The sequence below is a fragment of the Artemia sp. Qi Xiang Cuo genome, chromosome 12 (genome assembly GCF_049724085.1).
Source record: "Artemia sp. Qi Xiang Cuo chromosome 12, ASM4972408v1, whole genome shotgun sequence".
Taxonomy (NCBI): domain Eukaryota; kingdom Metazoa; phylum Arthropoda; class Branchiopoda; order Anostraca; family Artemiidae; genus Artemia; species Artemia sp. Qi Xiang Cuo.
In genome coordinates, this window is record NC_142805.1 from 24,406,076 (window position 1) to 24,430,515 (window position 24,440).

The 24,440-nt window shown below is 36.6% G+C and overlaps 1 protein-coding gene across 1 annotated transcript in view; it reads left to right on the plus strand.

Moving 5' to 3' along the window:
* Nucleotides 1-7,678: 7,678 nt before the first annotated feature.
* The window catches only part of LOC148945911 (pre-rRNA 2'-O-ribose RNA methyltransferase FTSJ3), a 156,406-nt gene continuing 139,644 nt past the window's right edge, over nt 7,679-24,440 (plus strand). Inside the window, exon 1 of the mRNA XM_089097756.1 lies at nt 7,679-7,801. Within this exon, the coding sequence (XP_088953882.1) occupies nt 7,732-7,801 (70 nt within the window). The 5' untranslated portion in view covers nt 7,679-7,731. The remainder of the gene's footprint in view (nt 7,802-24,440) is intronic.

The following is a 24,440-nucleotide window of genomic DNA, read 5'->3' on the forward strand; positions in this document are numbered from 1 at the left end:
TAAATGTTGAAAGAGGTAGGGAGAAGTCTGAATTAATTAAAATGTTTCTCTATACAGCTAATAGGTTCTATTCCCATATTTACCAGCACAGAGCTGGAAAAGGCAAGGCAAGCCATCATAAACCACGCCTGGAAATTTCTTAGGATTGGCAAATACTGCTCGGAACTTAGTTTTCAGTAGTTTCGAATTGTGATATTTTTCTTTTTCTATTTATATGAAGTACTTCAATGTATTTAAACAAATGTATGTAATGTATTTATCGATAAGAAAATCCTAAAGTAGAGGTTGTGGGCTTCAGTTATGTAGAAGATCAAAATTCTGTCTCCTCCTTAGCTCCGTACTCTTTACTGTGAAGTTTGGCTTTTGCCTAAATTTTTTAAGAAAATTGTCAACTGAAAAAAAAAAGATTTTTGAAGGGACTAATACACTTTTGTTTAATGAGCAAGATGTTGAGAAGGGGGCAGTCCCCCTTATAAACAAAATAATTTCAATTTGCTTTAAGTTTGAAACTTGCTGCATTTTTTAAATTACATTTCATGAAACTAAAGAATTATGAATACAATACTTTTGGTAACGCAGAAAAAAGATCAATATTTCAATGATCTCTGTTTGGATTTTGATGGGTAATCAAACAGCTCATGGTAAAGAACTGTAAGTAAGGAGAAATTATTACTTATATGTGGGGGGGGGTGCCCCCTCCTAAACACCTCACTGTTTAAGTTTTGTCCCAATTTTTTTTTTAAACGACTCCTGAAACACAAGGTTCGTTTAATTAGAACCATACGTAACCTTTTTTAAAGTGCCTTCATCTTCTTTCGAAAACAGCACCTGGAATCTATGATAGACTTCTTTCAGCTTCTAGGAGTTTTCATCTAAATATACAATTAATACAACGAAAAGCAACACAACCAAAAGATAAACAAACAAGCTTTTTTTTTTCTTTTTTTCAGCAATTTTTTTTTCCTTCAATTCTTAAGGAATATAGTAGTCTTTGTTTTCATACAACAAAAACATTTCTTATAACAGAAAAAAAAAGTAAAATAAGAAACAATGGATTTGGATGATTTGTGGGAAGTACGAGTACTCTAGCTGCCATAATCCCAGTGATTTAAAGCCTGGATGCCAGGTAGTACCTATTCGGCTCTTGCTACACGCTGTCGCTCTCTTCTGCACTCACTCCACTTTCTTCAAACAATATTAGTATCCACGAGAAAATCAATTATTCTCTTGTACAAGTATCTCTCATCTGATACATTATAATTTGCTTTAAATAGCTCGTCAATATCTTTATTCGTCTTCAGTCTTTCAAATGTACGTTTATATTTGCTGTCAGGTAAGCTGTGCTGTAGTATTCAAAAATTATATGTTGTAAAGTCTCAGGCACTTTTAAACAAAATCTGCAGTGTGGGTCGTCCCTTTTACTCCATTCTTGTTCTTCCTTTCTTAAAATCAGATAATTACTCTTTATTCTGAAATAAAGAACATTAGTTTCCCGAAATGGGAAGATCAGAATAGGAGGTAAGAACCGTTTCATAGGTATTCTATGTCGGGTTATGTCACGTAGAGTGAGAGACCTGGCGTTGATGGAAATGCGTGTATCCATCCACTGTAGAATTTGTCAACAAATCAGCAATTTCATTATAGTATATACCCTGATGACTTGGAACGTGCTGATACTGGATGATAATATTTCTCTGTTGAAGGTCAAACAGAAGGCTCCGAAGGTAATGCAGATCTGATTCCGGTGCTGATTTGTGCACTTTATAAGCCAATTGTAAGGCTGACTTTGAGTCTGAAAAGACTACGCACGTTTTTGATAGTGGAGATTTTGCTATAACTACCTTAAGTGCCTCGATTATAGCTTTAATCTCAGCAGTCAGGATGGATGCTCCATTTGGCAGCCTTGTACAAATATTTAAAGAGTAGCATGGGATTGTTGCGGCTGAAGCAGCTTTGGGCCCTTTTACCGAACCATCTGTGTAGCTTTGTAGGAAATCAGCATAATCATTTAAGACTTTCTGTCTGAAAACTACCTTAATCTGAGCGGGGAGAAAACTTGACTTCTTATCCATTATAAGCTCAGTGCACGCATGATTAGGATTAAAGTTCCATTTTGGAGGCTGAAGATATAAACTGCAAATCTCTGCATCCTTATTCCAGTCGGAAACTAGTTCAGTGAAAAGAATCAAAGAGCGGATATTCCAGCTATCATTTATTGAACAGTTATTCCTAAAGGTTTTTGAAAAAGCCCCATGCAATTGACCAATTGCTTCGATTTTTGTGTAATACTTGACTACCAGCCTGTTCCTCCTTTCTTACACAGGTAACATACCAATCAATGCCCGGACTGTGTTATATAGGGTATGGTTATGAAAACCAAAGGCTATTTATATTGCTATACTTTGGAGATCTTCCAACTTTGCTAAACTTGTTTTGCAACATCCTCCGTATGCTTCAATACAATACTCAATATTTGACCGGATAAACCTTTTGTAAAAATATAGCAGAACAGTTGATGAGCTGGCCCATTTAGTAGTAGCTAAACGTTTTAAAAGAATAGGCCTTTTCATGCAAAACTTTTTAACCAAATCAATATGTTTTTTCCAGGTCAAACCATGGTCCAAATGGATACCACGAAGTTTGGGAGAAGGGTCGTAATCAATTTCATTTCCATTTATCCATATTTTGGGAGGGACAAATCCTTTCCTTTTGTAAAATATAGTTCCCTTAGTCTTTGATGCTGATAATAAGCTATAGAAAAGGCCCATAGCTCTTTCATCATTTGGTTTATTTATGTTGCCATTTCATTTGTATTGGACCCAGAGCTGCAAATCAAAAGATCGTCAGCAAACTCTGCTTCGCAAGCATTATCAGAACTGAACTTTAAATTAGACAGAAACAAAGTGAACAATAAAGAGCTAAGTGATGACCCCTGCGGGAGTCCTTTATGCACTGGATATACATTAGAATATTCTCTATGGACTCTATTTTTATAATGCCTGTCGAATAGGTAGCTATCTAAAAATTCGATAACCCCCTCTGGGAAGTCCATATCTTTAAGACTTCTGCAGAGTAAAGTCTTATCAACATTGTCAAAAGCAGCCTCAAAATCCACCAACACGGCAATTAAAATCTTTCCTTGCTCTGTGGATTGTCTCATAGCAGTTTCAAGGAGGACTATATTGTCCACAGAAGATCTACCCCAACGAAAACCTGATTGGGACCTTGGTAGCAACTGGTTAGATTCGACAAACCATTCCAGTCTCTTATGAATTATTTTCTCTAAGAAAAAAATATTTTTTTGAATTATTTTCTCCGGTAAAATTGAGATAGGTCTATAAGACTCCACTCTTTCGGGAGGTTTTCCTGGCTTAGGCACTGGTACAATAATAGCCTGCTGCCATAACTTCGGAAATATCCTACTCTTCCAAGATTGATTTTAAATATGAAGTAGTTTGGTTTTAAAAACTTCACCCGACTCAATTATCCATTTATAATTGATTTCATCTTCACTTGCTGCAGATGAAATATTGACTTCCCCCATAATATTATTCAACTCTGTTATTGTCAGAGGCACCAATAATTCCTCCTTTGACTTGCCAGTATCATGGAGTATGTAACTGAGGGGTTTCATTGTCGCCAATACCTTAGTTTTCCCAAAGCTGACAGCTAAAGCGTCTGGCTTTTCTTTATCAGTATGTAATAATTAGTCACTGAACCATAATGACGGGACTGTGCTGCTTGTATTTTTATTACTTCCCATCATTTTATTTATAAAGGTATGAATGTTCGATGAGGGGAAATTTTCGTCTAATTCTAAGAAAAATTTATTCCAAACTCCTCTTTTAGCTTTTAGCACTGTCTTTTTGACCAGAGATGCCAAAAAACTTTAGCGTGAAGATTGAGGTGTTGAAGAGGGGGCAACATATACATAATGATTTCTGTCCGGTTTAAGTTTTAATGTTGCTCCTTACTTTTAGGGTGAAAAATCTTGTTTTGTTTTTGTTTTTATTTAATGATGCTTAGAGACAAACATTTTTCTAAAGCCAATGGTTAAAGTATGTCAATTAAAGTAAAAGTATAAAAAAATGAAAAAAGTCAGTAATTACAAAAAAAGCACAAAACAATAGCCTACTTACAAAAACTAAGATATAAACTCCCAGCAGTCAGTTCTGTTGAACAATGCCAAAGCGTTGGCCGGATATTTTTTTTAAAAATTGACAGTTTTGAACTTGGTTATCAAACACCAAAACATATGATGCCTTTAGACTACTCAGTGTTTATAAAAAGTAACGCATTTTCAAAGTAGTTTGTAAGTAAAATGTTAAAACTAAGATTAAGAAAATCAAATAAAAAATTTGTATTCAGTATTTATAATTTTATTTTGAATACCAAAAACCAATATGTTTGACACCTTAATACTTCATAACTGTAAAAATTTAACTTTTTTTCAAAGTGACAACTAGGTAAATACAATCACTCCTGGAAAACAAAAATGGTAATAAAAGACAAAAAACTTATCCATTCAGGGGGAAAAATTCCCGGCATTCCGTTCAGAGGAAACATGTCTGATTATGGTGGCTTCGTATATCAGCTCATGGGTACTCTTGCAATGCAAGCAAAAGTTGACGGCATATTTTTACTGAAATTACCTCTTATTAAGTTGTTTTCTATAACCATACGGACTTTCTTATGTACTAATAACTGCACTAATTACTAATTAAGACATACATATTTAGGATCACCATAAAGCTGATTCTTTGATTTAGTGTTATCGATAGTTTGGTTCTTATACTTTTGTTATTGACAAGGATCGTTGTTTACTTACCATTCGTTACTATGAAGAATTTGATTTTTTCTTCTTTTTTTTGTTGCTCGAATCAAATCATAATGCAAAAATGTCTGTGGAAAACTTGAAAGGGGTCACTCAGTCACAACTTATAACTTATATTTTCCTTATTAAGGGTCAAAATCTATTGTCAGGCAGCCAACAATGAGGCAACACACATTTTTTCCATGGTTTTTCCCTATTCTGCTCTCTTTCGTTGGGTTTCCTTATAATTACTTTATAGTTCCAAAATTCAAGGGGGGGAGGGCCATGCCCCCCTGCCATCCCCTGCCAAAGCCAATGAATTGAAACCTTTAAGATTGAGCATCAAAATAAGTTGCAACAGAAATTGAATATGATAATTGAAATATAATTCTCTTGAGCAATAGTCTTTTCTCTCTCTTATTACTACTACCATTAACAACTCGCCTCAGCACCAAGTCACCTGAGGCCAACACAGCTACGCAAGCTCCTCCTCCATTCCAATCTATTCAAAGCCTCTCTCTTTACGTCTTCCCAGGAAGTTCCCATTCCCATAAATATTTCTTTATTGCTTCCTCTTACCCCAACCACGGACGACCTTTTTAGCCCTAGACGGTTGGCCGAAAAGAACAATCTTTGCCTATCTATCATCCTTCATCCGTAGAAGGTGCCCTAGCCATCTCAACCCTTTTCTCATTATAGCCCTAGTAAGCGGGATTGACCCACACTTTTTGTGCCGCTTACTATTTGAAATACGGTCAGTCGGCCGGAAACCCAGAACAATCCGTAGGTAACTTCTCCGGAAAACATCTAGCAAATTTTCATTCGCTTTTCGAAGAGTCCAGGCTTCAGAGCCAAATTTGACCATTGTCATCACCAAGCTTCCAATATTCTAATCTTGATTTGCCGATTTATCTTTCTATTCTTCCAAACTTTTTATAATTATGAAAAAACACCCTAAACCTTGTCAATTTTAACTTTTGACTTATTCACTGCTCCCACTGTCTTTACTAATAATTAAATATAAAAAAAACAAGCGTTTTCAACTGAAAGTAAGGAGCAACATTAAAACTTCAAACGAACAGAAATCATTATATATATATGAGGGGGTTGGCCCCCTCGTAAATACCTCACTCTTTACGCTAAGGTTTGAATCTTTAATAACGACCCCTGAAGCACAAAGGCCATTTAATTATAATAAATAGTTCATGTATTAAAAAAAAAACTTCTGCGTAAAGAGCGAGGTATTGACGAGGGGGCGATCCCCTCATATACATAATAATTTCTGTTCGTTTTAAGTTTAATGCTGCTCCTTACTTTCAGTTGAAAACACTTGTTTTTTTATTTAATTGCTATTCTTTTTTTAAATAGTGCTGGGAAATCCGGCACTCCCTTCATGGAAAATTTCCCTCCCCTATGAAAAATTCTTCCATGGAAAGATCCTCGCACGTAACACCCTCCCCCAGACCATCCTCCACCAGAAAAAATCCCACCTGAAAACATCTATATACTTCCCAATAACCAATACTATATGTAAACAATGGGCAAAGTTCAGAACTTGCAGCCCTTTCCCTAGGGACAGTGGGGGATAAAGTCATACCAAAAACATAATTATTGAATTTCTCCATTATGCTGAACAAAATGGCTATCTCAAAATTTTGATCGGGTGACTTTGGAAAGATAATGAATTCGGGAGGAGGCCTAGTTGCCCTCCAATTTTTTGGGTCATTTAAAAATGGCACTAGAACTTTTAATTTCCGTTCCAATGAACCCTCTTGCGATATTCTAGCACCGATGGGCTGATACGATCATCCCTGATAAAAAAAATACAACTAACAAATAAACACGCATCCTTGACCTTTCTTCTGACAAAAAAATTAAAAAATTTCACATTTTGCGCAGATAAGAGCTTGAAAACGGTACAGTAAGATTTTCCGATACGCTGAATCTGATGTTATGATTTTCATTAAGATTCTACGACTTTTAAGAGGTGTTTCTCCCTTTTTTTGAAAACAAGGCACATTTTCCAAGGCTCGTAAATTTTGTTGGGTAAGACTAAACTTGATGAAGCCTCTATATTACAAATCAGCATACGAATCCAATTCTTTTGATGTATCAATTGGTATCAAAATTCAGTTTTTTAGAGTTTCGGTTACTATTGAGCCGGGTCGCTCCTTACTTACAGTTCGTTATCACGAAATGTTTGATATTACTGAAGTAAGTGAAGCTGTCCACCTGATATATATTTTCGTTACCGAATGTCTACTTTTCATTTTCACTTGTTCCTACCCTTAGTGGCCTAGTCTTCTTTACGTTAGTTTGCAAACCTATTCTAGCACCCTGATCTCGCAAAAAATCGAAAAGTTCATTCATTTTGCTCACACTTTCATCTAGGATGCTTAAATCATCAGCATAACCTAACTCCACTAGAGTTTTTCCTCCCCATGTGATTCCGTGGTCTCCCATTGCCTCTCCTGTGCTCCTTAAGACAAAACCTATCAAAATTATCCATATAAAGGGGAATAGAACACAGACCTGCTTAACTCCCAATTTAAAATGAAACCAGCTGCTAACCTCATTTCTTACCTTAAATAGCCTTTACATTTCTGAAAACATGATTATAGTTTATAGTTTATAAAACTATATCGTTTAAAACTATATATACATAGTTTATAAAAAACTATGATTATATTCAGGCATTAGTGGGGGTAGGCTACGGGCATTAGTGTTGGTAATGATTACTATATTTGGAAAAAGGGCTAAATGGCCAATCAAATGGCACACTATTTTTTAGCTAGCGAATTAATCAGAGATGCACCTATTTTCCGGTTTTGATTTCGTGTGGTAATATTAATTGAGAAGAAAAGAATAACTTCAACATTGTTTACAAAATTTGAAACTTGGAATAGGAAATTCAAATCATGGCAAAGAAAACAAAAGTAAAAGGAAAATCTCGTCAAGATAAATACTATTTTCTAGCTAAGGAAACAGGTAAACTAAATATTTCTTTATTTTTAGTATTAAACGACGTGAGGCAAGTCCAAGTCATGATACAGGTCATACATGGGCGTAAGGGGAAGGGGGTAATGTATTTGAAGAACTTGAAGTTAGAAAACAATTCTTACTTCATAATATGCATAATAATTATAGCTAACACATTTTGCATGCAGACCTGCTATACTTTACCCCCCCCCTTAATATGCAAATATATAGGCCTACATTAAATTTGTTTCTAAAGTAGGCTATTATATTTTCATTGTCCTAACTTCACTTGTTGAGTGGGGTTGCTATAATAGATAAGTACCTATTAATGATATGATTGACTGGATCTGACAACTCATTAGAAGCTTGGCTGGTGAAGTATACTCATTAACTGGGCTATTCCTATATTCCAAAAGAGCAATAGGCTAGGCTGTGAGGGTCAGCTCCAACTTCTGTTGCTTTAGTAATTATTTTCTTGCAGATTTGGACTGAGATTTCTACAAGCTGTTAGATTTTGGGTATATGGGGCTAAGAGATAAGATAAGATTTATTTCTGAAAAACAGCTATTTGGCCCAAATGGGCCAAATTTGCACTTTAGCATCAATCCACAAAAAATAACAACAAGCTAGATATTTTCCCCAAATTCCCCTGGACTCAGGGAAATCTTTAAATTCCTGGGAGAACAGTTGTGGTCTGTTATCAGAGGTTATGAGCTGGCGTGAAAAAATAATTCTCTGATTTTGTATAATTGTGGACAATTTTTGGCTTAGCAGTTTTTAAGCAAAAAACTGCTATAGGCTAATACCTTAAATTGCATCTCCTAGCAACTAAGGTTGAAGAACCTGTAGATATTCCCAGGTTTTTATAATACTTGATAATCATCATGTCACAGTTCATGAGTAGATAATCACTATTTACATATATGCAGGACAGTTAACACTGTTCATAACAACAGGACAGTTTACACAGTTTCATGTCACAGTTCATGAGTGGATCATCACTATTTACATATGTACAGGACAATTTGGTTTCCTTGTTGGTTATTACTAGATGTATTGCTGGCTGGGCATGTTTGGGGGCCAAAAGGGGCTGTTGACACCTAGTAGAGGTTATTAGGTGCCCAAATAGTCACTGATTATGAGGTAGCATGCTCTATTCAATTCAAATGGGACATAGTCATGGTGTTGCCATGGAAGTGATGGTATCTGGTTGCTTCTTAGCAGTTCCTTCTGGTTGTTGGTAGTAAACTTCAGACATATTTTGCAATCGTGGACCAACCTCTATTTGCATCCATCCGTGGCCAGTATATAATAATTCTTGTTTAGTTTTGTCTATTTCCAGGTGGAGTTGGCATGGAATGTTAGTTCTCAGTGTGTGAGGTATGATGATCTGCTCACCTATCAATAGTAGACTGTTGTAGAGGCTCAGTTCATGCTGAATATTCCAGAATGATAAAACCTCCACCAGGCATGGCTGAAGTTTTGAAGGCCAGCCATCATATTCATGGGAAGTGATTGTTGCTAGTTGGGCATCTTGGCATGCCTCATGCCAGATTTCCTCAAGTTTAAAGTCAACTGGTAAGGATTTCATCACTGCATGCAGGTGTGAAGCTAGGGTTTTGAGTAGGGGGGGGGATATAGACAGTGTGCTGACAAAATTGTCCATTTTACCAACAAATGCAGACCCAGAAGTTAAATTAAGAAACCAAAAATACATAAAATTCCAAGGCTTCAACAGTGCATGCTGACACCTTGGAACTTTGGGGTTGGTCACAAAATTTTATCTTTCAAGGTTAGTTTAGCTCCCAGCCCAAGTTTTGATGCATTTATGTTCAAAAAAGATAAGTTGTTTGATATAGACCCTTTTATTTCTTCTAGCAATGATTCATGGACACCAATGATGTGTCTGGAGTATTTGACCTGATAATTTACAAATTCACTTTTGTCTTTATTGAATTGGATTAGTTTCTTTAGCTCTGTTGAAACTAGAATGTCTTTCATCACACTCTTTATGGGATTTTATGTATACTAAGACATCATCCACAAGTATTTATATGCTTTTAAGACCTTTGAATGTTTCCTCCATTTTCCTCTGGAACTCATCTTCTGCTGACACCAGGCTAAATGGATATCTCTGCCACCTATAGTGTCCAAATATTGTGCTGAAGGTTGTTAGGTACACAGATCAAGTAGAGAGTGGTAGAATCCAAAAGCCTGAGCAGGCATCTTGTTTGCTGAACACAACTGCGCCATCTAACTTGGCAATGGCATCCTTGAACATTGGGATAGGATAGTGTGGACATTTGATGTCCTTACTAAGGTCCATAGGATCAATACATAATCTGACAGTTCCATTCTTCAACAAATACCATACCATTTACTCATTCTGTTGGTTGCTAACCTTCTCAATAATCTCAAAAGATTCCAGCATGTCTATTTCTTTTTTGCAGCTTGTTTTCCATTGCTAGTGGTACTTTTCTAGCTGTTTGTACATTTGGAATTTCACTGCTCTTCAAATGTATCTTGTATTATGTTTTAATTTTCCATATGCCCTGAAATACATCAATAATTCAGCTTCTGGAGACTGTTCAATATTCAAAACAAGCATGATCATATTGAGATATTTGATTGTCTAGAGGCCAGTTATAGGTGTTATTTGATTCCACTATGTAAAATACATGCAATTTTATAGGTCCATTTTTGTAGCTGCATAGCCTGTAGAAATACCTTTGTTTCTTCCTTATTTTGGATGTTAGTGAAGATAGGGTTCTGTGGTGTGCCATTGCCAACAGCATTCACTGACTTGCTTCTGCAGACTTTGGCAAAATGCTTTCTCTTTTTGCAATTTGTGTATATTTTTCCTTTAGCAGGGTATATGTGTTGGGAAGAGTAGGTGTCACCACAGAAGTAGCACTCTGCTTTCTTATGAGGTGGAAAATATTTGCTTTTCAAAATGGTATTCACTTCTTGCTTTATTTCTTTCTGTTCAGGTATTTTGAGTTATGCTTGTGTTGAATCATGTGCATTTCAAATTGGGACAGCCTGGTTAAGTGTGAGACTGTCACCAATTCCCAAAAGTTTCTCATGCAGTCAAGGATTATCAACTCCACATACTATCTTGTCTCTCACCATCTCACTTTCATCAGTGTATCCACATGGTTTGACTAAAATTTTAAGTTCTGTTATGTATTTCTCAATATTTTCAGTGTCTCTTTGGTCTTGCTTTTGAAAGATGTAGTGTGACAACACTTTAGACCCCAGCACATTGACCAAACACCACCAATGAGGGGCCCAGTTGACTTGCCACCAAAGTGTCACAATGCTGCCGGCATACTGCCAGTGTGCTGCTGCTGGTAGAGGTGGTGGTGTTTGGCTGACTTTGAATTAATTTTGCAGCAATGTTTTATTGCATCAACCACAAAGTTGGAGCTTTTTTTTTCTTGTGGGGTTAAGTATTTTGGTTTTCCTGATTAGAAATCAAGCAGGGCTTGTACTATCCCTTAATTTTTGGGGATTTCCCCAACAAATTATGCGTCAACCTGAAAATTTTTTTTTTCCCCCAAATCCCTGAAAATCAGCCAATCATGGTGGAACCCCTAGTGATTTATCACTAGTGACTATCCCTGCCAAATATTACTTTGCATACCATAATTCTTCACTACTCTCTTGTTTGTTAATTTTCATCTCTTGTGTTACTTTGCATAAAAACCAGACATATACAATTCCAAATTTGCAATATACACAGTTCAAGGGCGGATCCAGGATTCTTTTTTTAGGGGGGGGGTGCAAAATAGGTTGATCCAATAAATTTGCATTACGAGCACGTTTAATTAATGCAAACTTACATTAATTAAGTAAATTATAATACATTCGGGGGGGGGGCACCCCCTCACACCCTTGGATCCACCACTGACATGGTTCTTCATATGTTGACAAAATTATTGGCTTTATGAAATGAGATTAAACCATTTTAAATGCATTTTCCCAATTGCTATAACATTCTTACATCATTTGTAGTGAAGAATTTAATTTTTAAGTTGAATGGAATGCATACACTATAGAGGTTCAGTTGGATTTTGAAATTGATTGGCAACAGATAATTGCGACAACTGAATCGTAAGTTTGTAGAGTTTTGTTTTGTATTTGCTGTTTTTAGATAAAATTTTATTAATGTTTAATACATAATTTTCGAACATCTGATAGACTAAAGAAAATACAATCTCCTTTCTGATTAAAATGTTACCCCCCCCCCCCCAAAAAAAAAAACTACCTCCTATTGAGACAAAATTTAGCTATAGACTATGTACAAGGTTGGGAAATCAAATATTGATTTGGAAGTAACCCCAAAAATAGGATTTGTAAAAAAACTATATTATTGCCTATAGGGGGGGGGGATAGGAGGCTATCATTTTTAAATGATAATACCTCTTTTTTTTTTAAAGCAGGTATGCCAAAAAGATACTTATTTTTTTCATTTAAAGCAGAGACTGAAGAAAATGATATCAAGTTCTCTGGGAAACCACAGAAATATTTTGATTGACCCAGGGCCCCCAATTGGGACTTGTTAATTTTTTTGGGTATTTTTAGATTTCTCATAGGCTACTGACCTAATTTGGCCTTTGTGTGTGCTCCCTTTTAATTAGATTCCTTGGGTCTTATTGAATGCCATGGCAAATCTATGACTCAGTTTTCCAGTAATTTGAGGTATATCTGAATAATCTCAACATTTTTGTTGTTCAATCTTTATAATTTTTAAATGATAATACCTCGAGTTTCTTTTTATTTAAAACAGGGATGACAAAAAGTTAATTTTTTTTTTTTTAAAGCAGAGACAGTATCCTATCAAAGTGGTATACAGAGGGGGGAGTAGGCTAGGGAATTGGCACATTTAATTGATAATACCTCATTTTTTTTTTCATTTATTCAGGGATGCCATTTTTTTTTTTTTATTTAATGCAGAGACGGTATCCTATCAAGGCAGTATTCAAAGGTGGGGCAGATAGGGGGTTTCATTTTTAAATGAGAATATCTCAATTTTTTTTTTTAATTGAAGGTAGGGATGCCAAAAAAGTCATTTGTTCTCTTAATTTATAGCAGAGAGGGTATCCTATCAAGATGGTATCCAAAAGGTTTTTTTTATGCAATTGGAAGTTCTGCTAATATAAGGTGTTTACAAGTGAGAATTATAATTTTTATCAAAATATTTTCTCATTGTAATTGAAGTGTTTCACCATCATGTATTTTTCAATTTGATGAATTTACTCCTTTTAGATGCAGTTTATTATTTAACTGATATTAGGTATTAATGACTTTCTAATTTGGACTGAGTCCCCAAAAGAAAAAATGAATAATATCCAAAAGAGCAGCCAAAAAGCAGCAGTTCAGCATTAGAGTACATGATATATATTCTGTAAGGAAGCCAATAAAAACTTTAAAATGTATTTTTGTTTTTCAATTGTTACTATAAACCAGTTTTTAATACAAGGAAGGCTTTTTAGGAATCCAAAAGAGCAAAAAACAATCAATATTAAAGTTGTCCATTTCAACTGTTTCAAAGGCAACAAAAGCAGATATAGGCAAAGAGCATTATGACAAAATTAAGCTTCTAAGTTTAAACTTCTATTCAAAGTTTTTACCCAGATAATTGACAAATTCTGTGATACAATCTTTGAAGTTTTGTATGAAATAATGGTTATTGAAAAAACTACTAATTTGGATAATTAATTATGTTAAGAATTCATAGCTAATAGATTCTTCAACTATTATGCAAGGGTTCTGAAATGCCACAGCCATTTTATTTTTACCAGAATTCCACTTCTCTTGAAGAATAACAAAGAAGACCAGCATCCAGTCAGCTACTTGCAAAGTTTTAACTCATGAATAGGCACGAATATGTTGTAAATTCAAGTGGATTTGAGAAAGACTGATGAAAACATTCATGTTTGCAGTCAACATTGATTGTGCCAGCGGCGCGCCGCCGACATCTCAGCGGCGGCGGTGCGGAAAAATCATCGTTAGCACGCCGCCAGTGTGCCACCGCTGCTGTATTTAGCCCCGCCGCCACTGGCCTTCCCTGATCGGCCAGGCGCTGGGGTCTAGAACTCTTGGTTTTCTTAGGATGGGTGGGTATTTGACTACCAGATCTTTGTTATCACCTATGTGCCCTCTTTGTTATCTTTTTGCTCCTCATACTACTCAGCAAGCTTTGTTGTACCTCTGGTAATAATATCCATGGCAGGGTTTGGACTCGCCTATAAATTCCAATAAATTGCTATATTTTAATGCACTCCTATAAAATGCCTATATTTTGGCTAAAATCCTATTATTCCTATATTTTTGGCTGAAGAGCACCAAGAACATTGATCATGATTTGCAATGTTCACTGCTTGTTAAGTAGGCCAAGATGTGCTTTTCTTTGCTTTTGACTCTGCTTGTAGACTGTGCTGTCTTTTGGTGTAGATCGATAATTAATGACAACTGTTGAGCAGTTTGAACTTAACTAATGCTTTGTGTTGGGATTAGTAGGCTGCTTCTGCCTGGACTATGCTGTTGTGTTGACTTAGTAACCTATGTTTTGGTTTTTGTCATGTTGGGCCTGTCCAAAATGAGCAAAGATCAGTATATAGGCTGGCAGTCTCTGCTTAATGAGACTGTGAGTTCTTTGTGACTTATGCGTTTCCTGGCTGAACGCTATAAAAGGCTGATGCGAATACGGCCGAGTTTTGGACATATCCACTTTTTTTTCTTTTTATGGCCTTATAATCGCGGGATGCTATTTTGCAGGTGATGCTTGGTAATTAATTATGGGGCCTACCAAGTTCAATAGTTCATGGCTTGCTAAGACGGATTGCGGTGGTAGAAAGATTGGCAAATGGTGTAAGACTGGGAATGACCAGTACTCGTTCTTTTTCAAACTCTGCTTGAAAAATCTTGGTCGCACAGCTGGGGTTGTTCAGCTAAACCAACATGTGCGATCTGCAGAACACAAAGCCACAGTTACTGCTCAACTGTATCCACTACAGCTTCACCTGACCGGACAATCTCGAGTTGATGAAACAACCAAGGATAAACCATTAGTTGGTACAAACATGTTTTGTGAGCATGATGCCGCTTATAAAGCTGAGTTAATATGGGCACTTCAGACGGTACAGAGTTCCATGTCTGCTAACTCTTCAGACCATATTGTTGCAACCTTCCATGCGATGTTCCCTGGTAAGATCCTTGACGGAATGTCCCTATGTGCGAAGAAACTCACGTATCTGATCACCAATGTGCTGCATCCTTACTGTAAGCAAATGCTTGTGAAGGACATGCTAGAATATGACGAGACCACCAATAACGCTGGTATGAAAGAGTTACAGATATGTGTTCGATATTGGTCCTCATACGGAAACGAAATCCAGAGCAGACATTTATGCACAATTTTTATGGGCCACGCGACAAGTGATAACCTGTATAGGAAGATTATGTCAGCCATTGAGCAGAATCAGCTGCCACTTGAAAAACTGATCACGCTTGGAAGTGACGGACCAAACGTCAACAAAAGCGTTTGGAACAAGTTCAATGCCAAAAAAAAGAAAGTGATGGGAAAGGGAATGTTGAATATTGGTACTTGCAACATCCATATAATTCATAAAGCTTTCTTGAAAGGTCTTCAGGTGTTTGGAGAAGAAAGTTCCGACTTTGTTATTCGTGTGCATTCATTTTTTGACGGCTGGCCTGCAAGTTGTGAAGACTATCGAAAGTGCCAAAAGAAAGTGGGAGTGCCAGAGAATGCTTTCATGAAGCATATCCCAAGCCGCTGGCTGACGATTGGACGTGCTCTCACTAGAATCATGCCGCAGTGGCCGGCAATCTTAGAGTACTTCCTGAACTTTGTGTCGACAGAGAAAAAACTGAAGAATCTTCTGTTCACTCCCAAATTTTTGAAGATTGTGGCTTATATCAAAAGTGTGACGATGAAGGCCCAACTTGAGTTTGTTCTAGCCTCAGCGGAACTGTTCATGAGTTTCACCCAACTGTTCCAGAAAGAAGAGCCTCTCATTCATGTTGTGCACTCAGAGATCAAAAGACTAGTTGTGACACTTTACGGAGGGGTCTTTACTTTAGATTTCGTGACCAAGACTGAAAATTTCTCACCAGAAATGTTGAACCTTGCTGAAAAATTTGCAGAAAAGCCCATAGTTTCAGAAAATGCGGAACGAGCTTTCAGTGAGAAAGCAACACTGAAAGACAAGGCTATTTTCTAGGTCAATGTGCGAAAACATTTTATTGTGGGTATTTGCCATATTTTGAACAAATGTCCTCTGGAAAAGGATGGTTTTCTAGAGGCTTATGCTGTTTGAGTCCAATCAACTTCAAGGATTCAAGAAGCATTGCAGACATAGCGGCTGTGGCATGCGAGATTGTGATTGGAGTAAGCTCAGACGTCCCCCAGGCTGAGTGGCTGATTTTGCGAAAGGAAATTGGACACCATGAGGACATTACTCGGATTGATCATTTTTGGAGCCATTATTTTGGACTGGTGAATAAGCATGGGGAAAGCAAGTACCCGGAACTTACCAAGCTTATCAAAACGGTGCTGACGTTGTCGCATGGCAGCGCAGATGTTGAGTGTGGGTTCTCGCGTTCTGATAGGATTCTCGGTGAAGACCAGGCCTTGATGTCTGAACGCGTTTTGGATGCGAGACTCATGGTATATGACACGTTGAGGCTTTATGGAGGAAAACCAGAATGGTTTGTTATTACAAAAGAGCTGTTCAATCTTGCACGTTCTGCACGGTCTTGATATAAACAATATCTGGATGACAAGAAAAAAGAAGAGCTATCCGAGAAGGAGAAAGCAGCTTTCGAAGAGGACAGCAAGCGGAAGTTGCAGGAGGTCCACGACAAAAAGAAAGGAATAGAAGACCTGGAAAGCAAAAGGAAAAACTTAGAGCATCAGAGCAAGAAAAGAGAACAGTAGCAGATACTCTACTTCAGGAAGCAACCGACAGAATGAAGAAAGCTGCCGAGTCCAAGAGTTCCATAGACATTGCCCTAGCTGTTTCTTTGCTCGAAGGAGCTGTGAAGTCCAGAACAAGTGAAAGAGAGCAGATGGTGGAATCTGCGAGAATGGAGCAGTCTCTTGCAAAGAGAAAGACTGACCTCATATCAAAATTGATGCCCAAGAAGCAGCAAGAGGGATTCCAAATATTTTACCCGTCAATCGTTGGCACAGTATGTGTATCTGATTTTTCACTGTTTTTTACTATTTGTACAGTTTGTTTTTTAAAAAAAAAAAAAAAAAAAATACAAAAACTTGGGAAATGACAAATTTATGTAACCAGGCATACCACGCCATCTACCACAGATCTGATCCCGAGGACTTCCAAATCCTATATTTGGGCCCAGGAAATCCTATAAAAATAGGACAGAGCCTATAATTTGAAACAAACCAACCTGTCCGAACCCTGCCATGGTGAACATTCAGCAAATGCAACTTTCAAACGTTTTTCTTTATATTCCTATCCTTTTTTAAAATTCATTTGTCATGAATGCAATTGTTTTGGGCTTGTGTATTTGCTTTGTAGATGAATGTCTATCTGCAAACATCAAACACTAGTCTTTTTGTGGCACACCATATCTTTTTGGGTATAACCTAAACCTGTAACTTTTGGCAGTATGGTCACTTGTGCTGAACATTGTTAAAGGTGCTATATTTAGGACTGACTCAAGGCTGCTAAATAGAACAAGGTTTAGTAATGAAGGCACTTGGCCATCATTGTGTCTGGTTGGGAAACTTAATGTCTAGTATAGAGAATGATTTTTCAGACATTCAAGGAAATGCTTAACCAAGCCATTATTAGAATAACCATAACCAGTTATCCATTGAACTAATTTAAGATTAAAATCACTAACCCCAATCATATTCCCGCCTGACTTCATGTTTGCTGCTATTGATTTGGCTAAAGTAAGATGGAATATTCTAAGATGGGGGAGCCAACACAAATAGATATGCAACCAATTTTCAAAGGCTGACTCTGCAGGTATACAGTCATACACAATTGTTCTATGTATGTTTCATAATCAGAATTACTGTCAATGGTTCTTACCTTCAACCAGTCCCTTACATATATGAAGGTGTCTCTTCCCTTTAGTTTCATTAGGTTGGAGCATGGTTTATATCTGAGTATCTGTACATCAATATCCTTTTTCGTGTTTAGTTTACTATTTGCAGGTTCATTGTAGTTAAAAATGTCTGATCTAGTGCTCTAGTATGTTTCATCTGATGAATCAATCTAACACCTGAAAAAATTACACTAAAACAAAAACTAGACACAAATAACTGAGAAGCAGCTAGTTTGTTTGCATTGCAGCTGATACTGCATGCCCCAGACCATTTGTTGGCATAATCTTATTTTCTCAAATGACTAGATCTCCTTCACAATTTACTTATCTATGATGGAACTCCTTGTACAACTGTGCTGCTTTCAATGGCATGCACGGGCTGGCATCTGGGATGGTAACATTCATCTCTAAAACTGTAGTTTGTGCCAAGGCTCACTGGTTGCCATGGCTCATCAAGATTTCTGCAAAGTCATTTTTTTTTGTTCTGAGGTCAGCAACAGAGAACATAGTAAGGTCCGCAGTCATCCATCCTATCCGGGCATTTGGATACATGCATCTGGTGGTTCTGTTGTGTAGCCATGAACTCCAAGTGTTGGCACACATGGGATATAAATATGCTTGGGAGAATGTATTCAAACTGTAGGAACTTGTATATAAACATGTTTATAATTAGGCGTCAGAGCCACATCAAATACCACAATTCTTCTTCTATTTAACAGCAGGCGGGCTTTTCAGTAAAAGTATTTAGCCCTTTTCCTATTGCCTCACTCTGTGGGCTACAGAGCTACTGGCTTGATTGCCTCATATTTATTAGATATATTCAGATATCTTTCACCAGATCTTTCGACTCTAGGAGTTCAAATATAAGTTGATAGATGTCGATTTGTATGCTCTGTGTGCAGGTACAGTTGGCTAGGCTCTTGGCTGATAGTAGGATTTTGTGGTGTTTGAAGTATTTTAACAGTTTACAAAGCAAGGTATGTTGTGCAGACGTCAGCATATTACATTCAAATAGGCAATGGTCAATTGTTTCATTATTCATATTACAAAGCCTGCAAAGAGGGGACAGGGGAATTGAACCACTTGAATTAGAAAGCTTATATGAGAATGCAAGGAAATTTAGTCCATTTGTTCCAGAACGAATTCTATGATAAATTTTAGAAAGATACTTATTGGGAAAGGGGGAAAGGATAGGATTAATCTTATTAAAATTAATATCTGATTGCCTCCATCGGTAAATATCTCTAATTGGGATTGGTCTCCCACTTGGCTGGTCAATATTTATAGCATTTTTTGCTATTTCATCAACCTGATGATTACCACTTATGCCAGAGTGGCTAGGAATGTACTGAAAGTAAGTTTTTATGCCACTTGAAGCAAGATTATCAATAATACTGAGACAATGATAAGTGTCAATGTCCAACTTATATTGAGGAGCTGAGGCCAGCAACTCAAGGCTTGATAAAGAGTCGGAATAGATGATAATATTATTTGAATTTTCAATCAAAGGTTGGTTTTGCTTAAGGTGTTCTAATGCCATGATTATGGCATTTAACTCAGCAGACATTATAGATAAATTATTAAATAATCTCTCTCTCATTGAAATTTTCAGGTGAGGAAAGAAAACACCAATTGCAACCTTTTCATTCATTTTTGACCATCAACAAATATTTGGAAGTGATTTTTATAGGTAATTGCATTAAGTTCTGCAAATTTTTTCTGGACAAAAGCAATGGGGGTTAAATCTTTATTCCATTTTGAAAATTCAGTAATTATTATGGGAAATGACCAATTCCATGGGGGGGATGGGGGGAAAGTAGGTGCAATAGACTTTGCTGGTACAGGGAACTTCTTTTGAATATTGGCATACTCATCTGCAATACCTCTATACATGGCTGGATTTCTTAACCAATTATGTAATGTGTGTGAGCTATTTGATTCAATTTTTGTAAGATGTTTTATCAAGAGAAAGCTACGTCTCTCCCTTATTGTTGTTAATCCACTCTCCATAAGCAGAAACTTGGTGCTTGTGGGTTTCCTAACACCAAATATGAGACGTATTATATAATTTTGTGTTGTTTCAATTTTTTGCATCTGGGTCTTTGCACATGCATCATAAACGATGAGCAAATAGTCAATTGGGGTCTTATATGTGATTTATAAAACTGGAGTAAGGTTTTCTCCTTACAACCCCAGGGTGTGGACAGAAGTCTTTTTAGTATATTTGCTTTTCTATAGCATTTTCTTATTGTGTTTGAAATGTGGAGGTGGAAATTAAGTTTTTGGTCAAGCATTAGACCTAGGTAATTAATATCATTATCTTCTGGAATAGTTGTTTTATTTAGATTTAGTTTTGCATTAACATGGTTTCGCTTCCGGTGAAATTGGATTATTTTTGACTTGGTGGGTGCAATGGGTAAATCTGAATGTTGAGAGAATTTTTCAAACTGGAAAAGTGACTTTTGCAGATTTGACTGTGCTATCTGAAAGGTGTTGTCAGATGACCATAGCACCAGATCATCAGCATATTGTAGATTTGTGTGGGGTAGGTTCATGTCCCAGAGATATAGGGCAAATAGGAGGCAACTGAGGACTGCTCCCTGAGGTAGGCCTTTGGATATTGTCTTTTGGGGGTGAAGAGGCTGAACCAACACAAACAATGAAACTTCGCACTTCTATGAAGGATTTAATAAAAGATACTAGCTTAGGGGGTGCTCCAAGGTTTGCAAGTTTATTTAAAAGGATTTGGTGGTTCACATTGTCATATGCCCCTTCAAAATCTAGGAAAGCTGCAACTAGGACATTATTCTTTGAGAAAGATTCATTTATTGCATTTGTTAGCAAAATGAAAGCATCTGTTGAGGAGTGGTATTTCCTGAATCCAGTTTGAGTGTGTGGGATCATATTATTTTTTTCAACAAACCAGAGGAGTCTGTGATAAATCATTTTCTCCATTATTTTCCCCATCACAGGTGTAATCATTATGGGCCTATAAGACTCAGGGTTATCATTTGGTTTATTTTTCTTTAGGATTGGTAGGAGGGACGAACATTTCCATATATTGGGGAACCTAGAAGATGCCCAAGCGTGATTATAACAATTTAGCAGTTCTTGTTTGTATGAATGTGTGAGATTCTTTATCCATGTAGGGTGTATATTGTCATAGCTGCTGCTAGTTTTGGTCCTAATCTGATGTATTGCATTATTCAATTCCTGGATTGAAAATGGATTGGTTATGTACTCGGATCCTGGGCGTGGTTTGTAACTTAGGTTCATGGGAATTGTGGACAGTTTGCTTTGATTATTTGATGTTAGCTTATTAACAAAAAGAGTTGCAAATAGGTTAGCTTTTCCATTATCATTGTCATAATGGGTATTATTATGTAAAAGCTCATACAGGAGTGGGTTGGGGGAAGTCTTTTTCCCACAGATGTGGCTTATGACTTTATGTATAATTGGCTCATGCGTTTCTCTGGAGAGATTATTTGCAAAATTATTCCATTATTTATATTTAGCATCTATTATAGTCCTTTTTAGATTAGATTCTGCTTGTAATTTTTTCAAACATGTAGTAGGTCATGGTTTTTTATGAATTCTGTCCTTCCTGCCTTTTTTATCCCACATTTATTTAGGCACTCATTTGTCCACCATGCTTTAGGAATTTGTTTAGGGAATGTTTTGTTAGTTGTTGTGTTGGGGATAGCAAGATTAGTGTTGTGTTAGAAATGCATGAACTTTGGGTGAAACTTGTAATTTCGTCATTTAGCTTATTTTGGAACATAGACCAATCTGCTTTAGTGTTGATATATTTGGATGTATGAGATAAAGTTTCAGCAGGTTCATTTAGAGAGCAAACTATAGCAAAGTGGTCAGTACATAGACTATCAATTTTATTTATGTAAATTTTGTTCAAAAAATTTAATGACACAATTTGTAGGTCAATTGTGGAGAATCTGCCACTTTTGGGGTTGAAATATGTGTTCAGGTTTGGAGGGGTAGCAACAGCTAATTCATAATTATTTAAAGTCATATGCTCAATGAATTTACCAGCTCTATTTGCTGATTTATTCCCCCACAAAAGGCTGTGGGCATTGAAATCACCACAAATAATGATATTTTTTAACATATTAGAATTATTTATATAATTAAAGAAATCCTTGGCATCTGTAGTTTGGCCATTAGGGTTATAAAAGCTTATTATGTAGGTTTTTAAATTATTCAGCCAAACACTGATACCTATTACATCAATATCATTTGCAAAATCTGGAAAATTAATGCCCCAAAATTTTATATTATTATTAACTAATAAAGCTACCCCGTTTCCTTTTCTCTCTGAAGATCTATCCTTTCTCAGGATAGTATATCCCAGAGACTTAATTTGTTGATTTTGGGTTAAATGATTATCCTGGAGGAAAGCAATATTAATGGAATTCTTATTCATAAATGATATTAGTTTATTTAGGTTATTTTCAGTGAGTGTTCTTACATTCCTTTGGAGTATTGATAAATGTTGTGTTGTTGATTTATTCTTCATATGACTTTGTACCAATGTTCAGCTTTGTTAAAAGTAAAGCAAGATCTTTTTTTGCTTGAATGAGCATATCATCTGGGGTGTAGATTTTTGCCAATTCTGCAATAATTTTTGTTTTCTGTAGTTGATGTATGTTCATGGCCTGAAATACATTAAAGTTTAGAATGAATAAGCATATATTTGGGGATTGCATTTTTGGTTGTGTATCCTGTTTGTTGGTTAAGAGATTGATTCCTGGTAGTATTTCTGGTTTGTTTCTTCTTGGGAGGGGGGGACAGGCTGGCCTCATCTCACCGGACAAGGAGGCTTGTTGGCTTGGTGATTCCCTCTGATAGGGATTTGAGCTAGGGGGCTTAGAAGATGGTGTTTTATAAGGGGTGCTTGATGCATTGGGGGCATTTGACTTGGGAGTTTTGGTTGGTTTCATTACAGGCTTTATTTGGTATTGTTGGGCAGCATTTGCTTCCATTACTGCAAAGGGGTATGGGATGGCCTTCTCTGTTGATATTTGGAGTGTTAGAGCTCTTTTCTTGTATGCAGGGCATAATGATTTATTTGTAGATTCATGTGGGCCTTTGCAATTGATGTATGTAGTCTGAGTGTTGTTGCAAGTTGTCAGCTCTTTAGGATGTAAAGATTTACAATTACTACACTCTTGGAGAATTTCATTGCATTTGTTTGTTGTGTGTCCCAGTTTCAAACACTTCTGACACTGAATAGGCTTAGGTTTGTATTCCTTGTGTGGTTTGATTTGCCCAAATAGGAATAATTTTTTTGGGATATCAATTTTATCCTTCAGTGTGAATAAGAAGGATCTACTAGTTTTTAGGCCATTAGAGTTAGGTTTTCCAAGTTGGGTAACATCCTCAACTGGGATTATGTTTCCAGTCCTATCTGAAAGGCCTTCTTTTAACTCCTGAGTAGATATCTCTGAGGGAACATTATAAACTACAATTTTTGTTGTTGATTATTTTGGGTTCCAATTAGATGCAATAATTGGGGTATTCAGAAGGGATTTTAGGTTAATTATTGTATCTGCTGATTTCTGAGCTTCTACAGCTATTAGCAAAGATCCATCACGGTTAATGTTAAGAGAGAACATTGATTTTAGCAATTTAAAAATTGCAACTCTTATTGCAGTGATCATTTTTATTTCAAAGGGGGTAGTGGGAGAAATTTTAAGGTAAATTCCTAAGTTTTTGGAGGGAGGATCTTGGGCAGGGAGAGGGGAAATGCTTTTAATTGGGGAGATTTTTTCCTTTTTTTAGAGCTTCTAGAGAGGACCTCTTGAAACCCATTATCATTATTTATGGTTGTATTAGGACCTACAGTTATCATTGTCCTATTCTCCGAATTGGAGCTATCATTAGAACTTTCAGATAATGTGCTTGACCAGCCAGGATGGGTATCTTTCACTATGGAATTTAATTTGGGATCTGGGGGGACTTTTTTTTTGGAGGACTTCTAAACATTGCCTATTGGAAAAAGCTTAAACACAAATATAAAACTAAAACAAGAAGGGAAAATAGATGATATCAAACCGTCTGCACTATACTATGGGGAGGATAAACACCACAGTATAGCCCTGAGGATGACTTGAGCAGGATTGATTTGGTACAACTGCTGATTAGAAGCGATAATAATTCACAAGAAAATATGTTTTGATTTTCTTATAAGGTTGCTCTTCTTCTTCTATTTAACAGCAGGCGGGCTTTTCAGTAACACTACTTAGCCCTTTTCCTTTTACTTCACTGTGTGGGCTACAGAGCTACTGGCTTGATTGCCTCATATTTATTATATATATTCAGATATCTTTCAGCAGCTCTTTCGACTCTAGGAGTTCAAATATAAGATGATAGATGTCGATTTCTATGCTCTGTGTGCAGGTATAATTGGCTAGGCTGTTGGCTGATAGTGGGATTTTGTGGTGTTTAAAGTATTTTAACAGTTTAGAAAGCAAGGCATGTTGTGCAGACGTCAGCATATTACATTCAAATAGGCAATGGT